General features: G+C 36.7%; 1 protein-coding gene across 1 annotated transcript in view; it reads left to right on the forward strand.

Annotated features, from left to right (window-relative positions):
- The window catches only part of LOC139745698 (uncharacterized), a 304,575-nt gene that overhangs the window by 209,999 nt on the left and 75,883 nt on the right, over positions 1–18,693 (forward strand). Inside the window, exon 17 of the mRNA XM_071656135.1 lies at positions 4,748–4,855. Coding sequence (XP_071512236.1) covers positions 4,748–4,855 — 108 coding nt within the window. The remainder of the gene's footprint in view (positions 1–4,747; positions 4,856–18,693) is intronic.

Consider the following 18,693-nt stretch of genomic DNA (forward strand, 5'->3'; position numbering starts at 1 on the left):
GTGTTTGTGCACTTATGCACACTAATTTATATGAGAAAATAATGGTTTATATATGGCAATATTGGAAATTATCGAGGTGGATGGTGTTTTAGTAGAACAAAATACTGTAATTTTTAAGTGACATATAGAGATAGTATTGGGAATTATGGTATTACTTTCGTGCATGTGGTTAAGCCTTAAGTGAAGAGTCACCTTCAGCAATGCTGTATTACTGTCAATAAACAAAGAGGAGTACAGTCTTGTCTATAAACCTTGCTCTTTAATGGGGTCCATCATTTTCCTGCTACTGATTGTAGTGCAGCTTTGAAGCGGCAGCAGCCCAGTGAAAGGGGTCCTGCGATTAAGTAATTAAATTATTGGAAATTATCATGGTGACTGGCCAGTTGGAGACTTGACATGGGTTTCTCTCCCTTTCCTTGTGTTTTGGTTGTTTTTCTGGTCTGACAGGGGCAGTTTACACAAGAGGTAGGGATTAGAATAATGTTGCTGTAGTGTAAAAGGGGCAACACTGCCAAAACTTGAATGAGTGCCACTTCAGGAATGAACATCAACTAGTCAAGCCTTCACCTTCTTTGGCTCAGTCTTATTGACCTAATATGACATTTTGGCATTATGCTCATGAAGTAGCTCCCATAGCATTGACCTTAGGGAGGACTTTCTAGCTCTTGATACCTTCATTTTTCAGAGTTAGGGTGTTTAGAGCAACTTGTGGATGAGGATCATTCCCTATTGTAATACTTGGCCTGTAGATTCATTGGTCCATGATCCCAGGCAAGTCCCATTCCTGGACCAGTATAGCAATAGAATATATTGAGGACAAGGGGTGTTTCAAAGAATTTAGAAATTTTGGGAATCTTATGCAGCACTAAAAGATCTCCCTTAAAATGGCATTTATAGATAAGGGCTATGATATGAAGCATCTTTGGTAGTGGTTTCTGTACTTCATTGGTGTTTCTTGATGCTCACATCTAGATCATATGCTTTTCCCTGTGGCTTGTGGGTGCCTGAGATAAGAACTAAAGATAAAAGTAGGTTAGCTTTTCACTCATTTTGCCACAGGAGTTTGTCTCTCCCTCATATACTGCTCTTTTCTTGAGCCACTGCCTTGCGAGGTAGCTCCTGATACACATACTTGGGAGTTTCTAGTGCACCACATGGATCTAGTAAAGTAAAGATTTCATGATCCCTGTGTCATAATAAGGAATTCAAGAAGAAAAATATGTAGGTAAGCCTTACTTATAATTGGAAAGTCCCTTTGACCTAGCTTATATACCAATGTTATACTATTAAACTTTTGGTCATGGCCAGGCCTTACAGAGAAGATATAGGCCTTCTCCATCTTTCTTCCAAGAAGCTAATGGATTAGGTAGTCATCAGCACACAAAGACATTTTAGTGCAAAGATGGGATGTCAGTGAGGATAATCTCTAGCTTTTTCTATCCTCTTCTAAGTACCATATACTGAAGGTCAGATTTAAGAAGAGAACAAAATTTTAGTATTATTGAAAATATGATGTTTGGACTGTCATTGATATCAATTTCAAGAACAGCAAGTAAATTGGACCAGTCTTTTTTAACTACTGCCAGTGTAATAAACATGTTTACAATATTAGTACTAGCACTTCAGTTTGTCAGTTTAGATGTTATGCTTCTTGGTGGTGAGAAGTCGCTTTCCCCTGTTGGCATATAGAAAAATCAAAAAACAAAAATACTCTCCCTGTTGCTCTTCCACTGAATCTCCAAATGTTACTGTGATAGTAACTCCTGATAGTATACTCCTGATGTGGTGGAAATGGGCTGTGATCATTGATCCTTTATCATTAGGGATGCAGTATCCAATACACCTCACTTTATGTCCATCCCGTTTCCAAAGATTTACTCTGGGATAATGCACTTTGATTTTGGGTTAGTTATGGAGGTAGGAGTGCGTCTGAAAGAAATTTGTCTTCAAGCATTATTACTTGTTCAGCCATCATTGTCTTCACTAATAAAGATAAACTTGGACTTGGTTGTTTCTTATTTTAGTAGCTGGGGAGTACTGACCTCAGGAGTGAGGAATGGCTCTAGCATTCCTTTGCTAAAACATCTGCAAACAATCTGGATCTTTTCAGTGACACTTTGGAAGCCACTGACTCATGAGTCTTTGGGCTGTTCCCCTTCCATTTTTATTCTAACAGAAACTTTATATGTTTAGACCCCCTTTTCTGACATTATTGTACTATCCTGGGCCACTGCAGATATGTTTGATGATTGTGATAAAAAGGATGAGAGAGGAAATGTTGAGGGAGATGGCACCACTGTCACTGCTCTCAGGAAATTCTGTTTGTAAAGATGGGGCCACACTAACACAATCATTTTTTGTGACGTGTTGATGACTGTGATCATCAGTGTTGAGAGTTGTGTTTACACCCTTGGAACAGTGTTAGGAACATTGTTGTAGACATTCCAGACAAAAGCTACCAAGATTGTTCGCAACAATGTCAAATATGAGCTTGTCCACACTGCTGGAGCACAGCAGTGTTAGGAACAGTTTAGACCAAAGCTGGTAACATTGTTGGTAACTAGGTGAAACTGAATCTAGACCAACAGCACATGTTTTGGGAACATTGTAGGCAGTATTAACAGAGGTGAATTTGAAATCATCTTGTTCACACTGGTGCTAACTACGACTGTTGCCGACTTTAATGGCATCATTGAGAAACACTTGAATATTGCCAATAGCTCCCAATTCTAATTTAGCCAACATATTTGTGAATGCATCACATCATTGCTGATAACAGTGTTGCCAACATTGTTTCCATTAGATCTACATCACAACGGTTTTGGCAGCATTGTCGGTAACTTTGTGAAATGATAATGTCATTATTGTTAAACACACACACTACCAGTTTACACAAGCTGTTGTCCACATTGTTTCATACCATGTTCTCATTAATATTATGTTGGTGTGGCCCCCTCCTTTAGAGTGTTTTTTGTATTTCCTGATGTGTCTCTTTGTTTTTAAGAGCTCTGTGTTCTTCATCTGCCTAGTCACCAACAAAGCCTGTTTGCAGGGGGCTGCTCTGAACATAATAAGGCATGATTTCTGCACCCTCAAACTCATTAGGATTTGATAAAGGACACAAAATGTTTGACATGTACATGTTGCAGCTACTTCATCATAGAAAGTGCTCATTGCCTGAAGCATTTTTAGAGGATGCAATTTTCACATTCACAACCTCCCTGATATTTTTGACAGAATCTGGTAGATAGCCACCAACCAGGGAAGCATATTGCTGGTACTACCCATCTGGGTATCAGGAGGATTAGTGACAACTTGGTAGTGAGTCCTCTGACCCAATAAGCTGCCTTTTCTTTATGCCGCACCTACATGTGGACTGTTAGGATTCCCTCCTTAAACATACAATCTCTCCTTGTCACACATAACACTTGACGCACACAGCTCATTCTTCATAATTTTTCTGCAGTGAGTGCTATGTGCTAGCTCTGCCTATTGGCATAGTGTTAGGAGCAGTAGATAGAAGTGATAGTTAGGAACATTAGGCTGAAGCATTAGGTAGAAAACAGGAGATAGGCAGGAGCATTAGGTAGGACTAGTATGTTAAAACTTTAGGTAGAAATAGTTGACATGAGCCTCTGAAAACACTGCACTAGTGTTACCTTATGGCGGGTTCCTCTCTCCTTCTGTCACCCTTCGGTGTTTTTGAAAGATCCAGTTCCCTTTCTCTGTATATCCTTATGATCCTTACTATCGCCTTGAATATCCAGCCTGTATTTAGATGTTTTTAGACGTTCAACAACATTTCTGAGTCCACCAGTTATGGAAACTTTTGCCGTGGCCAGTCCCTTGAGAAAGTTCGGGGAGGGAATGGGGATTGGAGATGTAGGTAGATAGATAAATAGATAGAAGCTTTGTAATTTTGTACTCACATTTTTCATGTTTGGAAGTGTTATTTTATAAAGGCTTTTTTTCCAGTAGTCACTCATAGCTGTGATTTATGTGTTTATTGCATTTGTTGATTTCTGTATTTCTGTGATTGACTTGCCTCTAGTAATATTAATTACAGCTTCATTGACAAATAGCAACTTGGTATGATCCTTTGTGAACCTCCATGGTTAATCAGTTAGTGTTCCTGACTGTGACACATTCATGGGTCGAGTGCATAAATTTGATATCTAGGTTTTGGCTGTTTGTCAACCCAGCTGTTCATCCACCCATAGGGAATGGTCGATAAATGTGCGCCTGTCTGAGATAATGAGATGGTCTTGATTAGGGCCTTAGTTGTTCATGCCATTTCTGCTAACATATGGTGAATAGGAGGTATTTCATTATGAAAGAAAGGATCATACTAGGAGAGAATTGTACAGTGCTGGAAACCATCTGAGTGGGTGTCTCATTAGAAAACATAGGTATAAACACCACAAAGATCACTATTGGACAGAATGAGTGAATTATGACACTATGAACCTTTAATTACTTTCTCATACATGGAAATACTGGAAAAGATAGATATGCCATGATTGTAGTTCGGTTCTGAATGAAATTGATTGTAATAAAAGTGACAGCAGATATTAAAAATCTCAACAAGTTTTCAAAATTTTGATACTTTCTTTTTTCTTATACTTTTAACCTTCAACTAAGATTGTATACCTCAAGATTTGAAACATTAACCTAATTTTCACCTGTCTTATAAAATGTGTGAAGAGTTTTTGTGTTTTTAATATATGTATTTTATTTATTTCTCTAGGGTGCGAAGGGTGACAAAGGTGACCCTGGGCCCATGGGCCTACCAGGTCCAATGGGACTCAGAGGAGAGCCAGGCCGGCTAGGAGAGAGTGGCAAACCAGGTCCAGCGGTAAGATCGCACTGAGTGGTCAAGGTGGAGGTGAAAGTTTTTTTTTCTTTTTTTTAGTGGTGTTGGTGATGATGTTGATCTGTGTCCCTACTATCATTTATTGCTGTCCAGTCGATAATGACCTCAGAAACTGCAGTGCAAACTGATAAACTTTGTCCTCATTAATTTTTTGAACTTTTGTGTATCCACTCTGTGCATGTTTCATTTCTTTTTACACTGATGTCCAGTATAGAGATCAGTTTGCAGATTTACACATAGCACTAGGAGATTGTCATGATGATGACTTAACATAAAGGAAAGCTTATTATTTTCTGTAACTCCATTAGTGTTTTATATGGGGCTTGTATGATTAGAGCACTTTTCTCACCATGCATTTTAGGATTTTATTTGCCACGTGTCTGTTAGACGTGCTTACCATGCCAAACATATGCCCTACATTAGGCTAGTAAGGGGTGAAAGCCAGTGACCTTAGTTTAGTAGTACTGACTGTTGCTCACCATTGGAGCATTGCTCTTCATCACTTTTGTTAGTTAAGCAACTTGAGACCACCAGATGGTTCACTTCCTAAAGAATGTGTCAGATTCTCAGGATTGTCATAAGAGATCTTGTCTTCATCACAATTGTGCCATAGTTTGTTAAAAATTTTTTTTAGAAAAGATGATATACCTGTATACTTCCACCAGCTGTATGATATGATTATTCTGTATAACAGGCTATATGACTGCTATCTTGCTGCTCCACTAAACATTTAGAAATCACTGTCCTTGCATAGATGAATTGAGGACAATTGAGATGACTTTATTGATTGAAAAGGCTGGGATTTAGAAAATAGCCAGTTCAATCTACTTTGTATTTTGATAAAGTTTCCCAAGTTAAGCCATTCATGAACAGATTGGTTAGTAGACTGAGATCATGCATGAATATGAAAACATGGCTCAGCCATGATCCTTAACTGATTATCAGGATGAAAACTGATGGCAGCTTGTCTTGACTTAGAGGGGTGAGTGATGGTTAGGATGCTCTGTAGCCGGAGGTACACCTTCATAGGTTTAAGTTTGACACATATTGCACCTGTTATGGTTTGTCTGCATTATAAGGATTGTTTCCATTATTTAGTCAAGGGTCACTTATCACTTACTCTTGAGATTTGTTTGATTACCAGCATATTTTTTTCTTTATCAAGATAAGGGATCTAAAGTAAGCATTTTTTCTTTTCTGTACATGATACAGGCAAAACATGCCCCAATGATGATCATCTCAGGTGGAAGGAAAATAGGCTAGGAATAAGAATGAAGAAATTAATCAGAGCATCTCAGGTGTTTGTAGACTCAATTCTTATAGGTTTAGAGGCTATAGGAAGAGGGGAAGATGAAAGAAGATGGGAGAACTACAGCCTCAATGTGTGAGAGAAGATCTTAAAGTTCAGTCCTCACGTGGCTGGTCTGTAGACTAAAACTGTGGGAAGCAGCAGCACGACATGAGTCATGGGTTCAAGCGTTGGTGGCAGAGACATATGAGGACAGCTCACAAGAGCACTGGCCAACATATTACCCGTAAAGTAGAAAGAGAGCAGCAATATCATGGCACATAGAGAAAGGCAGTTTGGAGAGAGGTGATATCTGAAGAATTAATGAGACAGAACACTTTTTATTCCAGTCTGGCAAATAAAGAGGTGGAGGAAGAGCTACCTTAAATATATGAGAAGTGCTCCATATTTAGGACTTTACTGTGTGTTGAACCTTCAGAATCCTAGGAAATGCTCACTGTCTATCTCTAGAAAATTGTTTAGTCAGACAACTGCTTGGTTTCAGCCATTCTGAAGTAGACATTTCACGGTATAGGTAAAGTATCTGCAAAAGAAATCACAAGCAGTTGTTAATTGAAGTCCTTGTGCTTATGAATATTTTTTCTCTAGAGTAAAATCCAGCCCTCCCATGTCTTAGCTGTGTCAAGTTTTGATTCATTTGCTTGGGCAGTCTTGATATCCAAGATACATTCTGTGTGTGGGATCCTGTCAAATATTCAAGAAATGTATCTTCATAATCTTGTTGTTATGACTGACTAACCTATAATGTTCAAAATAAAGTGATGTATAACAACCAGGTTGAACATTGCTTACATCTGCTATGTTTCCATTAACATTTGCAGCTTTACTGCCAGACATATGAGATGCTCCTGGAGTACTTTCAGGCATTAGTTGCTTTGCCACCCGTTGTTACTGTATGGACTCTTGACATGAGTAGTTTGTTCCACATTTAGCAGGTTGATGTTGATAAGTTCCTTAGGTGTGTACTTTATTGGATAAAGTATGAATTCTGTAAGCAGCATCCAACCTCTCCTCCAGGAACTGTCCATTCTTGCACTGCCAGCAGATTGAATAAAGGCCAAGTGAGATATTTAAGAACTTAGAGTGAAACTTGCTAGAGTACATAGAACATTTCTGAGTTGCTGGCTTGCTGGCAAAGTAGAAAAGAAAGTTAGTATTTGGGGAAAAGTGAATAGATGAAGCAACCATCTGCAAACCTCACCACATGGCCTACACCACATCATCTGATGACCAGAACTGGAAATTTTGCCATTAAGAGAACTGATGTTAGTCCAGGTGACCTGATATTTTTCCCCTATTACTTGTAACACTTATGAGCACCAAACTATGAAACATACATTACAGTTTCAGTACATACAGCACAAAATATAATGCTTGTATGTAAACAGATAACATGTAACATAAATCACAATCTGTCCTTGAAAGGGAATGAAATCATGTAAAATAATCTGGATGTATCAAAGTGATGGAGAACACACTAGGCACATCCATCCCTCGTGAGAGTTGGCAAGGTAATATGGATTACTTGAGGCGGATTACCCAAGGTGAGATTAATAATTTTAATTTTATCCGTGTGTGCCTTCATATACCAGTTACTGACTGTTAGCCTTATAAGACAGAATTTTGATCATGCTTGTTGAAACTTCTCTAGTCACTGATTCTCGGCAAAGATTTAAAGATAAAGCTATCACATATGATGGTATTTGTACACATGTACTTTTCAGATTGTACATGCTCTGTTTAACTTGTGTTAGATTTTATCCATCATGATTGGACTATACATTTTGCCAACTTCCCACCCAGTTTTGAAAATGGAGATGAATTACTAGACTGGAGAGATTGGTCATTGTTCAGCAGCTCATTTTGAAAGATTATGTTGAATTACTCATTTGCATTTGCATTGGTGTAGACATTTAAACTGTAATTCTTTTTCTGCAATTAGAATTGTTAATTTTTTCATACTTGTCCACTGTTTACCTCATTGGTGAGGTAGCATCAGGAACTGATGAAGAAAGGCAGCAGTTATTCACATTGATTCTCTAGGTTTCATTTGCAGTAATAAAAACAACAGCCTAGCCCCCTTTCCACAACCAAGCTCCACTGACCTTTCCATGGCTTTCTGTGATTACTTTACATTCCTTGGTTTAGTACATGGACTGCACATCACCCCCTGTATACCACACTGTTCTAATTTACTCTTATCTCATGTATGCATGCCTTTCATCCTCCTGCTAGTTCAGGTCCCTGTCACTCAGATCTTTTTCACTCCATTCCTCTGTAAATCTAACACCTTACACAACCTTGTAGTTTTCTTTGTCAGCCTCATGTCAACTTCTCCTAATGCAGTGAGCAGGAGATATAATGATGAATACAGTATACTTGCTTATGATTTTCATTCAGTAACATTCACAGTATTTTATTATAATACTATTAAAGTGAGTAAGATATTATTGTTTATGATGTTCATTCAGTAACATTTACAGTATTTTGATATGCTGTTATTGGTGTAGACAGTGAGAATAGAAGAGAATTCTTATCAAAGGGGTGACTCTGGTGTTGGCTGGGAGTGAATCCACCGTACCCCTCACCCCACCCCACCCCACCCACCCATTTCCTTCCCTTTTTCCAGGGATGATTGTCTCCATGTATATTGTGTTCACTTACACCAGCCTTTTCTAGGAATACAGGTATTATTATGAAAGAGGGAGACCAGTGCTTGGCATTTATTTCAACATAAATTACCCATCAAGCTTTATTTTAACTCCTTTGTTTGCAATGACTTCAGGACCATCAGGTGAGTGTTTTGTTTCTTTGATTTTTACGGGTGTTAAAAAGACTGAATAAAGATTTCGTTTCTCTGAAAATTCATTTATATCATCTTGGGTTTTAGACTTGTCCTCATGAAAGAAGACCGAGGGAAACGTTTAGGGAAAATAGATTTTTTTTTCCTGGAAGGAGCTAGAAAAGGAAAGAGGTAGATGTAAAAATGTAAATGTAAATGTGAGAAGTGAGGAAGGGGAGTTGCTGAATGAAAAGGATGGAAGAACTAATGAATGTAGGATAAGGTAAGGCTGTAGTTGTTACATGCATGGTTGTGGATGATGGAAGGAAAAGGATACTAGTTCAAGGTCTTTAGCAATATGGGAGTTAGAAATGAGGTTGATGTTAGGAAAGGCACCTGATGTAGATGGAAGGAAAAAGTGTGATAGAGTGGATTCATTTGTTATATAATTTAGAAGCATAAGGTTGTGCCTGAGGATTGGGTAAAAGCTATTATTATTTCTTTATTCAAAGGCAAAGGTGCTGAGGATGTATGCAGCAATTATAGAGGAATAAGTCTGCTAAAGTATACCAGGAAAAGTATATGCAAGAGTGTTGATTGATTGCATGATGTAAGTGACTGAATGCAGATAAGTGAAGACCAAAAGGATTTTAGTAAAGGTATTGGATCAGATTTTTGTGATGAGAATGACTGTGGAAAAATATCTTGTGAAAGGTAGGAAGCTTTGAGCTTTGAACAGTGGCAGTATCATAACCAATGAAGTAGAAGGTGCTGCTACTGTGAATAGGCACAAAATTGGAGAAATTTTCAAGTTTCAGTACCTCAAGGGGATACCCTAGTTTTTTAGAGTATCCAAGTCTCATCCCTCCTTGTGGTGACCTCAATACTACACCCTCAGGGATGGAAGTGAAGGTTGAGGCATTGCCCAGCTCCATCACAGCAGTCTTTATAAATACAGACAAACACCTGATGTGTGCTTGGACTTTTTAGCTTTTGGACAATTTTGGAGCCTTGTTGCCTCTGGAAACACCGTGCTAGTGTTGCACTATGCCAGTGGCCTGTCAAGGGTGAAGCACAAAATGCTAAGAAGTGGCACCAGAGTCTACCAGTTATGCTAAGGACTAAAATAGACAAGCAATTGATTCTGATGGCACTGAATGTAAATGGGATGACTGGTGAGAGTAAAAGGAGGGAACTTGTGGAGAAGTTTAAAAGTCATAGCTTGGACGTGCAGGGGATTGGTTTGGTGTGTGGTTTGGGTGTGTGGAGTGAAAATGGAAATGACTGATATAAGTTATGGAAGGGCAAGGAAAGAGGAGTGGTATGGACGGGAATGAATGAATGAAAATTACAAGGGAAGAGGGAAAGAAAGGTGAGCAATTCTGTTATCACTAAGATTGTGAGAGAGTGTTACACAGTGTGGATGGATTGGATCAAGAATATTGTGGGTGAAAGGAAAGATTGGGATTTTGAAGTATGCATGGGTATGTGTATATGCTCCTGTGAATATGAAGACTGTAAAAGGCAAAGATGAAATGAAGCGTTTCTGGAGAAATTCGAATGACTGTATGAACAGTTTTGAGAATGAGCGAATTGTGGTCATAATCAGTGATATGAATGTGAAAGTGGGATGTATTGAAATTGTTGAGATAGCTGGTAAGTGGAAAATGCCTCGAGTAAATGAGAATGGAAGTTAGCTTGTGGATCATTGTGCTAAGAGGGGTTTATTCTCTGTAAACACTTTTTTCATCTCAAGGTGATCCACAGGTATTCATTGATGAAGAATGATGGAAGGGAAGAGCTAAAGGCTTTCATTGACTATGTGGCAGTGGATGAAAGATTAAGAAATGACGTGCTTAATTCTAGAGTTGTAAGAGGATTCTGTGGAGACTCAGACCAATTCATGGATCTTGTGAACATGAGGATCAGGGAGAAATGGAGGTATGGTGTAAGGAAGAATAGAGAGGTATATTTGTTGGCAAGTGAAAAGATGAATCAGAAAAAATGCAGGTTGGAGTATGAAAGGAGGGTAAGTGAAAGCTTAGATGGAAGTGCAGTGAATGTAGGGATGCAGTCATTTGTGATTGAGGTGTTTAGAATATTTAGAGAAATACTGTCAAAGGTTTTAGAATTATGAATTGGATACAAGGTTGTGAGATATAGGAATGATAAGGGCAATGCGTGGTGGGAGGAAGAGATTATAAATGCATATGGTAGATTGCTCAAAAGGAATGTACCAGTGGAAGTTCAGCATAGGAGGAGGAAAGAACATAAAATGTGTAAGCAGAATGGTAAGAAGCTGATTGAGGAAAGTAAAGAATGAATAGATGAAGATTTTGGAAGAAAGTTGAGTGAAAAGTTTTGGGAAAATGAGAAATTATACTGGAAGGAGGTGAAAGAGAAAAGAGGTGGATGTAAGAGTGGAAATGTTAGTGTGAGAAGTGAGGAAGGGAAGTTGCTGAATCAAAAGGAGGAAGGGAAAAGAGGATGGAGGGAATATTTTGAAGAACTAATGAATGTAGGAGAAAGGGAGCAGCAGTTGTATGGGTATGGAGGATGGAAGGAAGAAGATGCAAGCACAATAATAAAGCTGAGGGTAGGAAAGGCACTTGGATTGGATGGGATTACAGCTGAAATGCTAAAGTATGGAGGAGAAACTATGATAGAGTGGTTGCACCTTAAGTGTAATTTAGCATGAAAACAGAAGGTTGTGCCTGAGGATTGGGTGGTAGCTATTATTGTTCTTTTAGTCAACGGAAAAAGTGCTAAGGATGTATGTATAGGGGAATACATCTGCTAAGTTTACTAGGGAAAATACATGGAAGACTATTGTTTGATAGAGTGATGAAAGTGACTGAATGCATAATAAGTGAGGAGCAAGGGGGTTTTAGGAAAGGTAGGGGCTATGTGGATCAGATCTTTTTGGTAAAGATGACTGTGGAAAAGCATTCAGCGAAGGTACGAAGTTGTACATAGCTTTTGTGGACATGGAGAAAGCATATAACAGAGTCAAGTGGAATGCTTTTTGGGATGCATTAAGGATATATGGGGTAAGGGGACAACTGTTGATGGTGTGAAAGCCTTCTATAATGGAGCAAATGTATGTGTAAGAGTGGATGGAGAGTTGAAAGAAAGTTTTACTCTACATGTGGATGTGAGGCAGGTCTGTGTGGTGCCACTATGGCTTATTGATATATACAGGGCTGTGTGATGTCACCTTGGCTTTTTAACATATATATGGATGGGATGTGGTGGTGAGGTACATTGGCTAGTGAGGTGGTTTGGGTATGTGAACAGAATGCAAGCTGGGGAGTTTACAATGATGGTGTATCAAAGTATGATTAAAGGGGTTGGTATGAGAGGAAGACCACCTGTGACATAGGAAAATAGAGTAGAGGAGTGCTGGTGGGGGAGAAAAGTTGGAAGACTGCATGGAATGGTGTTTGTAAGGAAGGCATATAAGGACAGGAATAAGTTGAGACATTTTTTTGCCATAGCCACACCCTAGATGCGAGTTTCTGAATGGAGTAAGCATCAGAGATAAATTGATAGAATTTTATTGTAACAAATGAAAATTTTTTTTTTTTAGGTGAAGGAGAGTAATTATGTTTTTGCAGTGCATTATGTTAACTGGAATGAGTTTTTTTTTTAGCCACAATGGTGTAGTGTTTGGCAAATTGCTCATTAAGAGTTGCTGATTGCCTCTCTCTTACTTAGCATGTTTGATGTGTGCAAGGCTTGGCAAGTTGTCTTGCATGTTTATAGGTGGCAAGTGATGTCATGTTTATGAACAAATTGATAATTACATTTTCAGGCTCTTTACATTTTGAACCCCTAACATACATACATGCTGGATGTGCTGTAAACACACAGTCATGATAACATGATTTTTTATAACAAAAGAAAATAGTCCAAGTAGGTTATTAGAATAGCAGAAGTAATAGTAACAGTAATAAAAGTAAGGCAAAGAATGTCAGTGTCATAGTAGACATGAATCTAACAACTAGTTATTTTTGTTTTAGAGAAATTTTATCTTAAACATTTGATAGTTTGCGGAATAGATTACATTGATTTTAATGTTTATATTGTCCTGACATCTTTTCAGATTACATATTTAAGAAATGGTTAAAAAAAACGATGTTACCATACTGAATCAGGCATCTCTCTCTCTCTCTCTCTCTCTCTCTCTCTCTCTCTCTCTCTCTCTCTCTCTCTCTCTCTCTCTCTCTCTCTCTCTCTCTCTCTCTCTCTCTCTCTCTCTCTCTCTCTCTCTCAACAGTGATCAACTTAACCCATAATGTTCAAATCCTGAATGAAATCCAGGTATGAAAACAGTTTTATTGTCTGCTTAATCAGTTTGCACTGCCAGTGTCTGAATTTCATTGTAGAACTGTTTGAGGTGATGGTATGGACCAACCCTTCCTCAAGGATGACTTGATGATGTTAGTTGAGGTAGTTGTTCTGAGGAAAAGTGGTTTGAGTTTAATTTTTGCTTTTTATTTTGTCAAAAGTCAGACCCTGCTGCCATAAGATACTTATTTCCTTTCTGTGCATTTGTTTTTTTGCAGTTCATTTTAACCAGTATTAACATATGTGGTTTGGGTTCAGGTGAGGGGGTAATGCGTTGAGTTTATATCCGTAGAAGTGGCTGTTTTCTGTGTGATTCTTAAGAATAAGCTTGTCATTTATTAGTGTCAGTATATTTCAGTTAAGTAGACTAGATCAGTATATAGAGCATTAAGACTAATTTAAGTTGTGCTGCTGAAAATATGGAGATGGCTTGTAGCCAGAATTGCATATGCAGTTCTTTGAATAAAGGAAGATGCATCAGACTGTAGAAGAGAAGCTTGATACAAATTAAATTATTTTCACTTTTTCATTTTGAGCTGATAACTAGGATGTTAATGTGGATTTTGCATCCATTTGAAATTGTTCACTTTATTTTGCTGTAGAAAATAATTCATTTAATCATTTTTAGGTTTTGCATGTTATTTTCATTTTTTTCAATTGTGATCCATTTGTACATAGATAACAGAGTGGGTACAGAAGATTTTTTTCATTAATTGTGATTTTCATCCTTTTTATATTTATTTTATATCTTAGGTACTGATGACTTCTTCAGACTGGAAAACATTAATACCAGATCTATTGTATGTCAAATGTATCTCAGTGTTACCAGCTCTGTGATAAGTTTGCTCTTAGAATTTAGCATAAGTTTCTTCACTCTACAATTATTCTTTGGTCATGACTACCTTGCTTTCAAAGTTACATCCTTTTCCTTCAGTCAGCAATAAATGGCTTCCCTGTTGTAAATACTGACTTTTCCTATGGCTTTTCCTCAGTCATAAGGTCTTACAGTAATTCAGAGCAGATTGGTATATAATGATTGGTGCACTAGTGTACAGTTCCACATTATTCTTCCATATCAGCAGCAGTTGTACTTAAAGTTGTGATTTCCAGAGTAAATTTCTCTTAACCTTTGCCATTTGTAATGACTTATTTTGTTGGTCATTAGTATGAACTTTAATCAGGTGTAATGGCTCTTTTTCTTATGATCTTGATGCCTTCTGTCCTCCGCCTTAAATACTGACCCATCTCTAGTCATGAAGTTACATTTTTACAGTCAGGGTTGGATATTTTTTTTTTTTTTTTGGTTACAAGTAACTGATTTGTTTATTTTTTAGACTGCATGAGGGTGATGCATGAATTTCCTTGTTTATTTCATTACTGGTTTTTCATAGTTGATGTGAAATATGTGTTGATGAATGCTCATTTTTATTTTTCTTCTTAATGGTATGTGAAAGATTTCTCTCTCAGCTTCTTGCTTGCCTACCCATAAAGTATTACAGCTTGGCATCATGTAGTCTTATTCACTTTGATCACTTTTTTCTCAATGTTAGACTAGGTAAAGATTCAGTGGCACTGACAGTATACTGGTAAATGTGTGTCATCTCTTTATTTTCTTTCTTTTCTATAAATTTCATTATAAGTTGAGGGTTTTCCTAAATTTAGAGAATATTGTCAGCAAAATGTTTCCTGTGCAGTTTTTTCAATGATCATTTTACTTTCCATACTGACTGATCTATGTAACTGAAAATTTCATGTTTGATCCCTGAAAGTGTTCCGTATCAGATACTGTAGTACCAGTCTTCGTAATGAAAGCTAGTTGTGATGAAGTAAGCTGAAGCTACCAATAATGCGTTTACAGTTGTAGGAGAATTACTTCCAGTTGCCAGACATCATGCTAAGGTTTAAAGATAGTTAAAGCAAAGGTCATCATCCCTACTTTCTGTATTCGTAAACATACCTATGACAATTGTCTAAATTAAGTATATTTGTTTGTTCTTTGATTTACTGGCTTTTAACAGCTAATGGTCCTTTTGTAGCAGAATTCAAGCCTTAAACATGAATAATGAGAATAAAGGCTAGACAGATGTCACTGAAAACCTCAGTATAAAAATAATTTTACATGCTGAATACAAGTCTATAGTTGAAATATTGTTAAGGAGTCATTAACATTAATTAATGATTGCATTTTATTAAGATTATGAGGTATTTTTATGATTATTTCATTACAAAAGCATTTCATTACGTTATATTACAGTTTGGAAAGATAATTCTTCTTTGGCTTAAAAAATACTCTGAACCTGCAATTTTTAAATGGCATTTTTTTGGGAATAATAGATTTCCTTGAAAACCATTTTATAAGAATTTTTTTCATGCTGAATATGAATCTGGGGTTGAAATATTGTTTACTGGTTATTAACACCTGTAATTAGTGATTACATTTTAAGAAGACTGTGTATTAGATTTTTTATTTTTGGTATATCTTGGCTTTAGAAAGTATTTTATGGTATTTTACAGGATTATATCAAGCATAGAAGTGTTTATGTTATAATATGATTTTAAAGGAAAAAGTTATTTCTGCTAAAAGATAATTTGAACTATTTCCTGCAGTTTTTGGTACTTTTTGGCAGGTGATAGATTTACTTGAAATCTAGGGTTGAAATATTGTTTGGGGGTCATTAATGCCTGTAATTGTTTATTATTTGTTAATAAGATCCTGACCATTCCTTTCATATTTATTGGTTGTCTGTCAGGTAGGGGAAGCATTACCAGGTATTTAAGTTCATTATATCAAGGATAGAAGCATTTTATAATATTACAATTTTAAAAAGATTTTTTTTTTTTTAACTAGAAAATAGCTTGAACTATTACCTGTAATTTTTGGTATTTTTGGAGGGTGATAGATTTACCTTAAAATCTCAGTTTAAGAATAATTTCTCATGCTGAATGCGTCTAGTGTTGAAATATTGTTTTGGGGTCATATGAAAAAAATTTGCATTGGATTTTTCTATTGTTGGGTATCTCTTGGCTTTTTGAACCATTATGAGGCATCTTCCATGATTATTTCAAGCATAGAAGCATTTCATTATCTTGTAGCTTAAAAAAATACATGGTAAAAAGATGTAATTTTTAGCTTTTTTCGGGATATACTGCATTTTCTTAACCTAATTAAAAGGATTATTTTTCATGATGAATACGAATCTGTGGATGAAATTTTGTTTACGGGTCATTAACACCTTTAATTAGTGATCACATTATAAGAAGATTGTGTATTTGAAGATTTTGTATTTATTGGGTATTAGTCAGACTTAGGAAGCTTTCTATGGTATTTTCCATGATTATTCCCAGAATAGAAGTATTTCATTATGTTATACAACAAATTTAAAAGAAAATTTCTTTGGAGTTGAAAAATACTCTGCAATTTTAAGCATTTTTCTAGGTGTAAAACATTTGCATGACTACCGCATTATAAGGATTATTTATCACGCTGGGGTTGGAATATTGTTTACTGGCCATTAGAATTTGTAATCTGTGATTACATTGTAAGAAGATTAGGAAGCTTGTGTGGTACTTTTCAAGATTATTTCAAACATAGAAGCATTTCTTTATGTTATGATACAGTTTTAAAAGAGGTTAATAGATTTGCTTGAAAACTTCAGTTTAAGAATATTTTTCAAGCTAAATACAAATCTAGTGTTGAAATATTGTTTAGGGATCATTAATACCTGTAATTGAATATTATATTTTAAGAAGACCTTGACATTATTCCTTTTGTATCTTTTGGTTGTCTTTTGGATAGGGGAAGCATTATAAGGTATTCAACTTGAATTTATCAAGGATAGAAGCGTTTCATTATGTTATTACATCACAGTTTAAAAGAAAGATTTTTTGAGCTAAAAAAAATCTTGAAGTATTATGCGTAATTTTGGGTATTTTTTGGAGGGTGATTGATAGATTACCCGGAAACTTCAGTATAAGAATCATTTTCCATACTGAATACAAGTCAAGGGTTGAAATATTGTTTAGGGGTCATTAGTGCCATTAATTATGATTGCATTTTAAGAAAATGATGTAATAGATTTTTTATTTATCGGGTATCTATTGGCTTTAGGAAGTATTATGAGGTGTTTTCCATTATTATCTAAAGTATAGAAGTGTTTCATTATGTTAAACTACAGTTTTAAATGAAAAAGTTATTTGGTCAAAGAATAGCAGATTTTAGCATTTTTCAGCGGCTATGGATTTGCTTGAAAAATTCATTATAAGGATTATTTTTCATGCTTATTACAAATCTAGGGTTGAAATATTATTTACGGATCATTAATGCCTGTAAGCATTGATTACATTTTATGAAGTATGTGTATTAGAATGTTTTGTATTTATTGGGTATCTGTCGGCTTTAGGAAGCATTACATGGTATTTTCCAGGATTAGTTTAAGCATAGAAGCATTATGTTACATTATAGTTTTTATAGAAAAAAGTTTTCTGGCTAAAAGATATTTATTTTATTTATTTATTAATTATACTTAGTCATTTTCACCCATGTTAGCGAGATACTGCAAGGAAACAGACGAATATACATACACAGACATATAGAAGATATTCATACATATTCATGCTTGCTGCCTTCATCCATTCCCATTGCCACCCCACCACACATGAAATAATACCCCTCCTCCCCCCACGTGCATGTGAGGTAGTGCTAGGAAAAGGCAACAAAGACCACATTTGTTCACACTCAGTCTCTAGCTGTCATGTGTAATGCACCGAAACCACAGCTGCGTTTCCACATCCATGCCCCACAAAATTTTCCATGGTTTACCCCAGACACTTCACATGCCCTGGTTCAGTCCATTAACAGCACGTCGACCCTGGTATGCACATCGTTCCAATTCACTCTTTTCCTTGCACGCTTCTCACCCTCCTGTATGTTCAGGCCCCGATTGCTCAAAATTTTTTTCACTCCATCCTTCCACCTCCAGTTTGGTCTCCCACTTCTCCTCGTTCCATCCACCTCTGTCACGTATATCCTCTTAGTCAATCTTTCCTCACTATTCTCTCCGTGTGACCAAACCATTTCAATATACCCTCTTCTGCTCTCTCAACCACACACTTTTTATTACCACACATCTCTCTTACCCTTTCTTTACTTACTCGATCAAACCTCCTCACACCACATATTGTCCTCAAACATTTCATTTCCAACACATCTACTCTCCTCCTCGAAGCCCTATCTATAATAGGCCCATGCTTCACAACCATATAACATTGTCAGAACCACTATTCCTTCAAACATACCCAATTTTGCTCTCCGAGATAACGTTCTCGCCTTCCACACATTCTTCAACACTCCCAGAACCTTCACCCTCTCCCCCACCCTGT

This window comes from Panulirus ornatus, chromosome 62 (assembly GCF_036320965.1).
Source record: "Panulirus ornatus isolate Po-2019 chromosome 62, ASM3632096v1, whole genome shotgun sequence".
Lineage (NCBI taxonomy): Eukaryota > Metazoa > Arthropoda > Malacostraca > Decapoda > Palinuridae > Panulirus > Panulirus ornatus.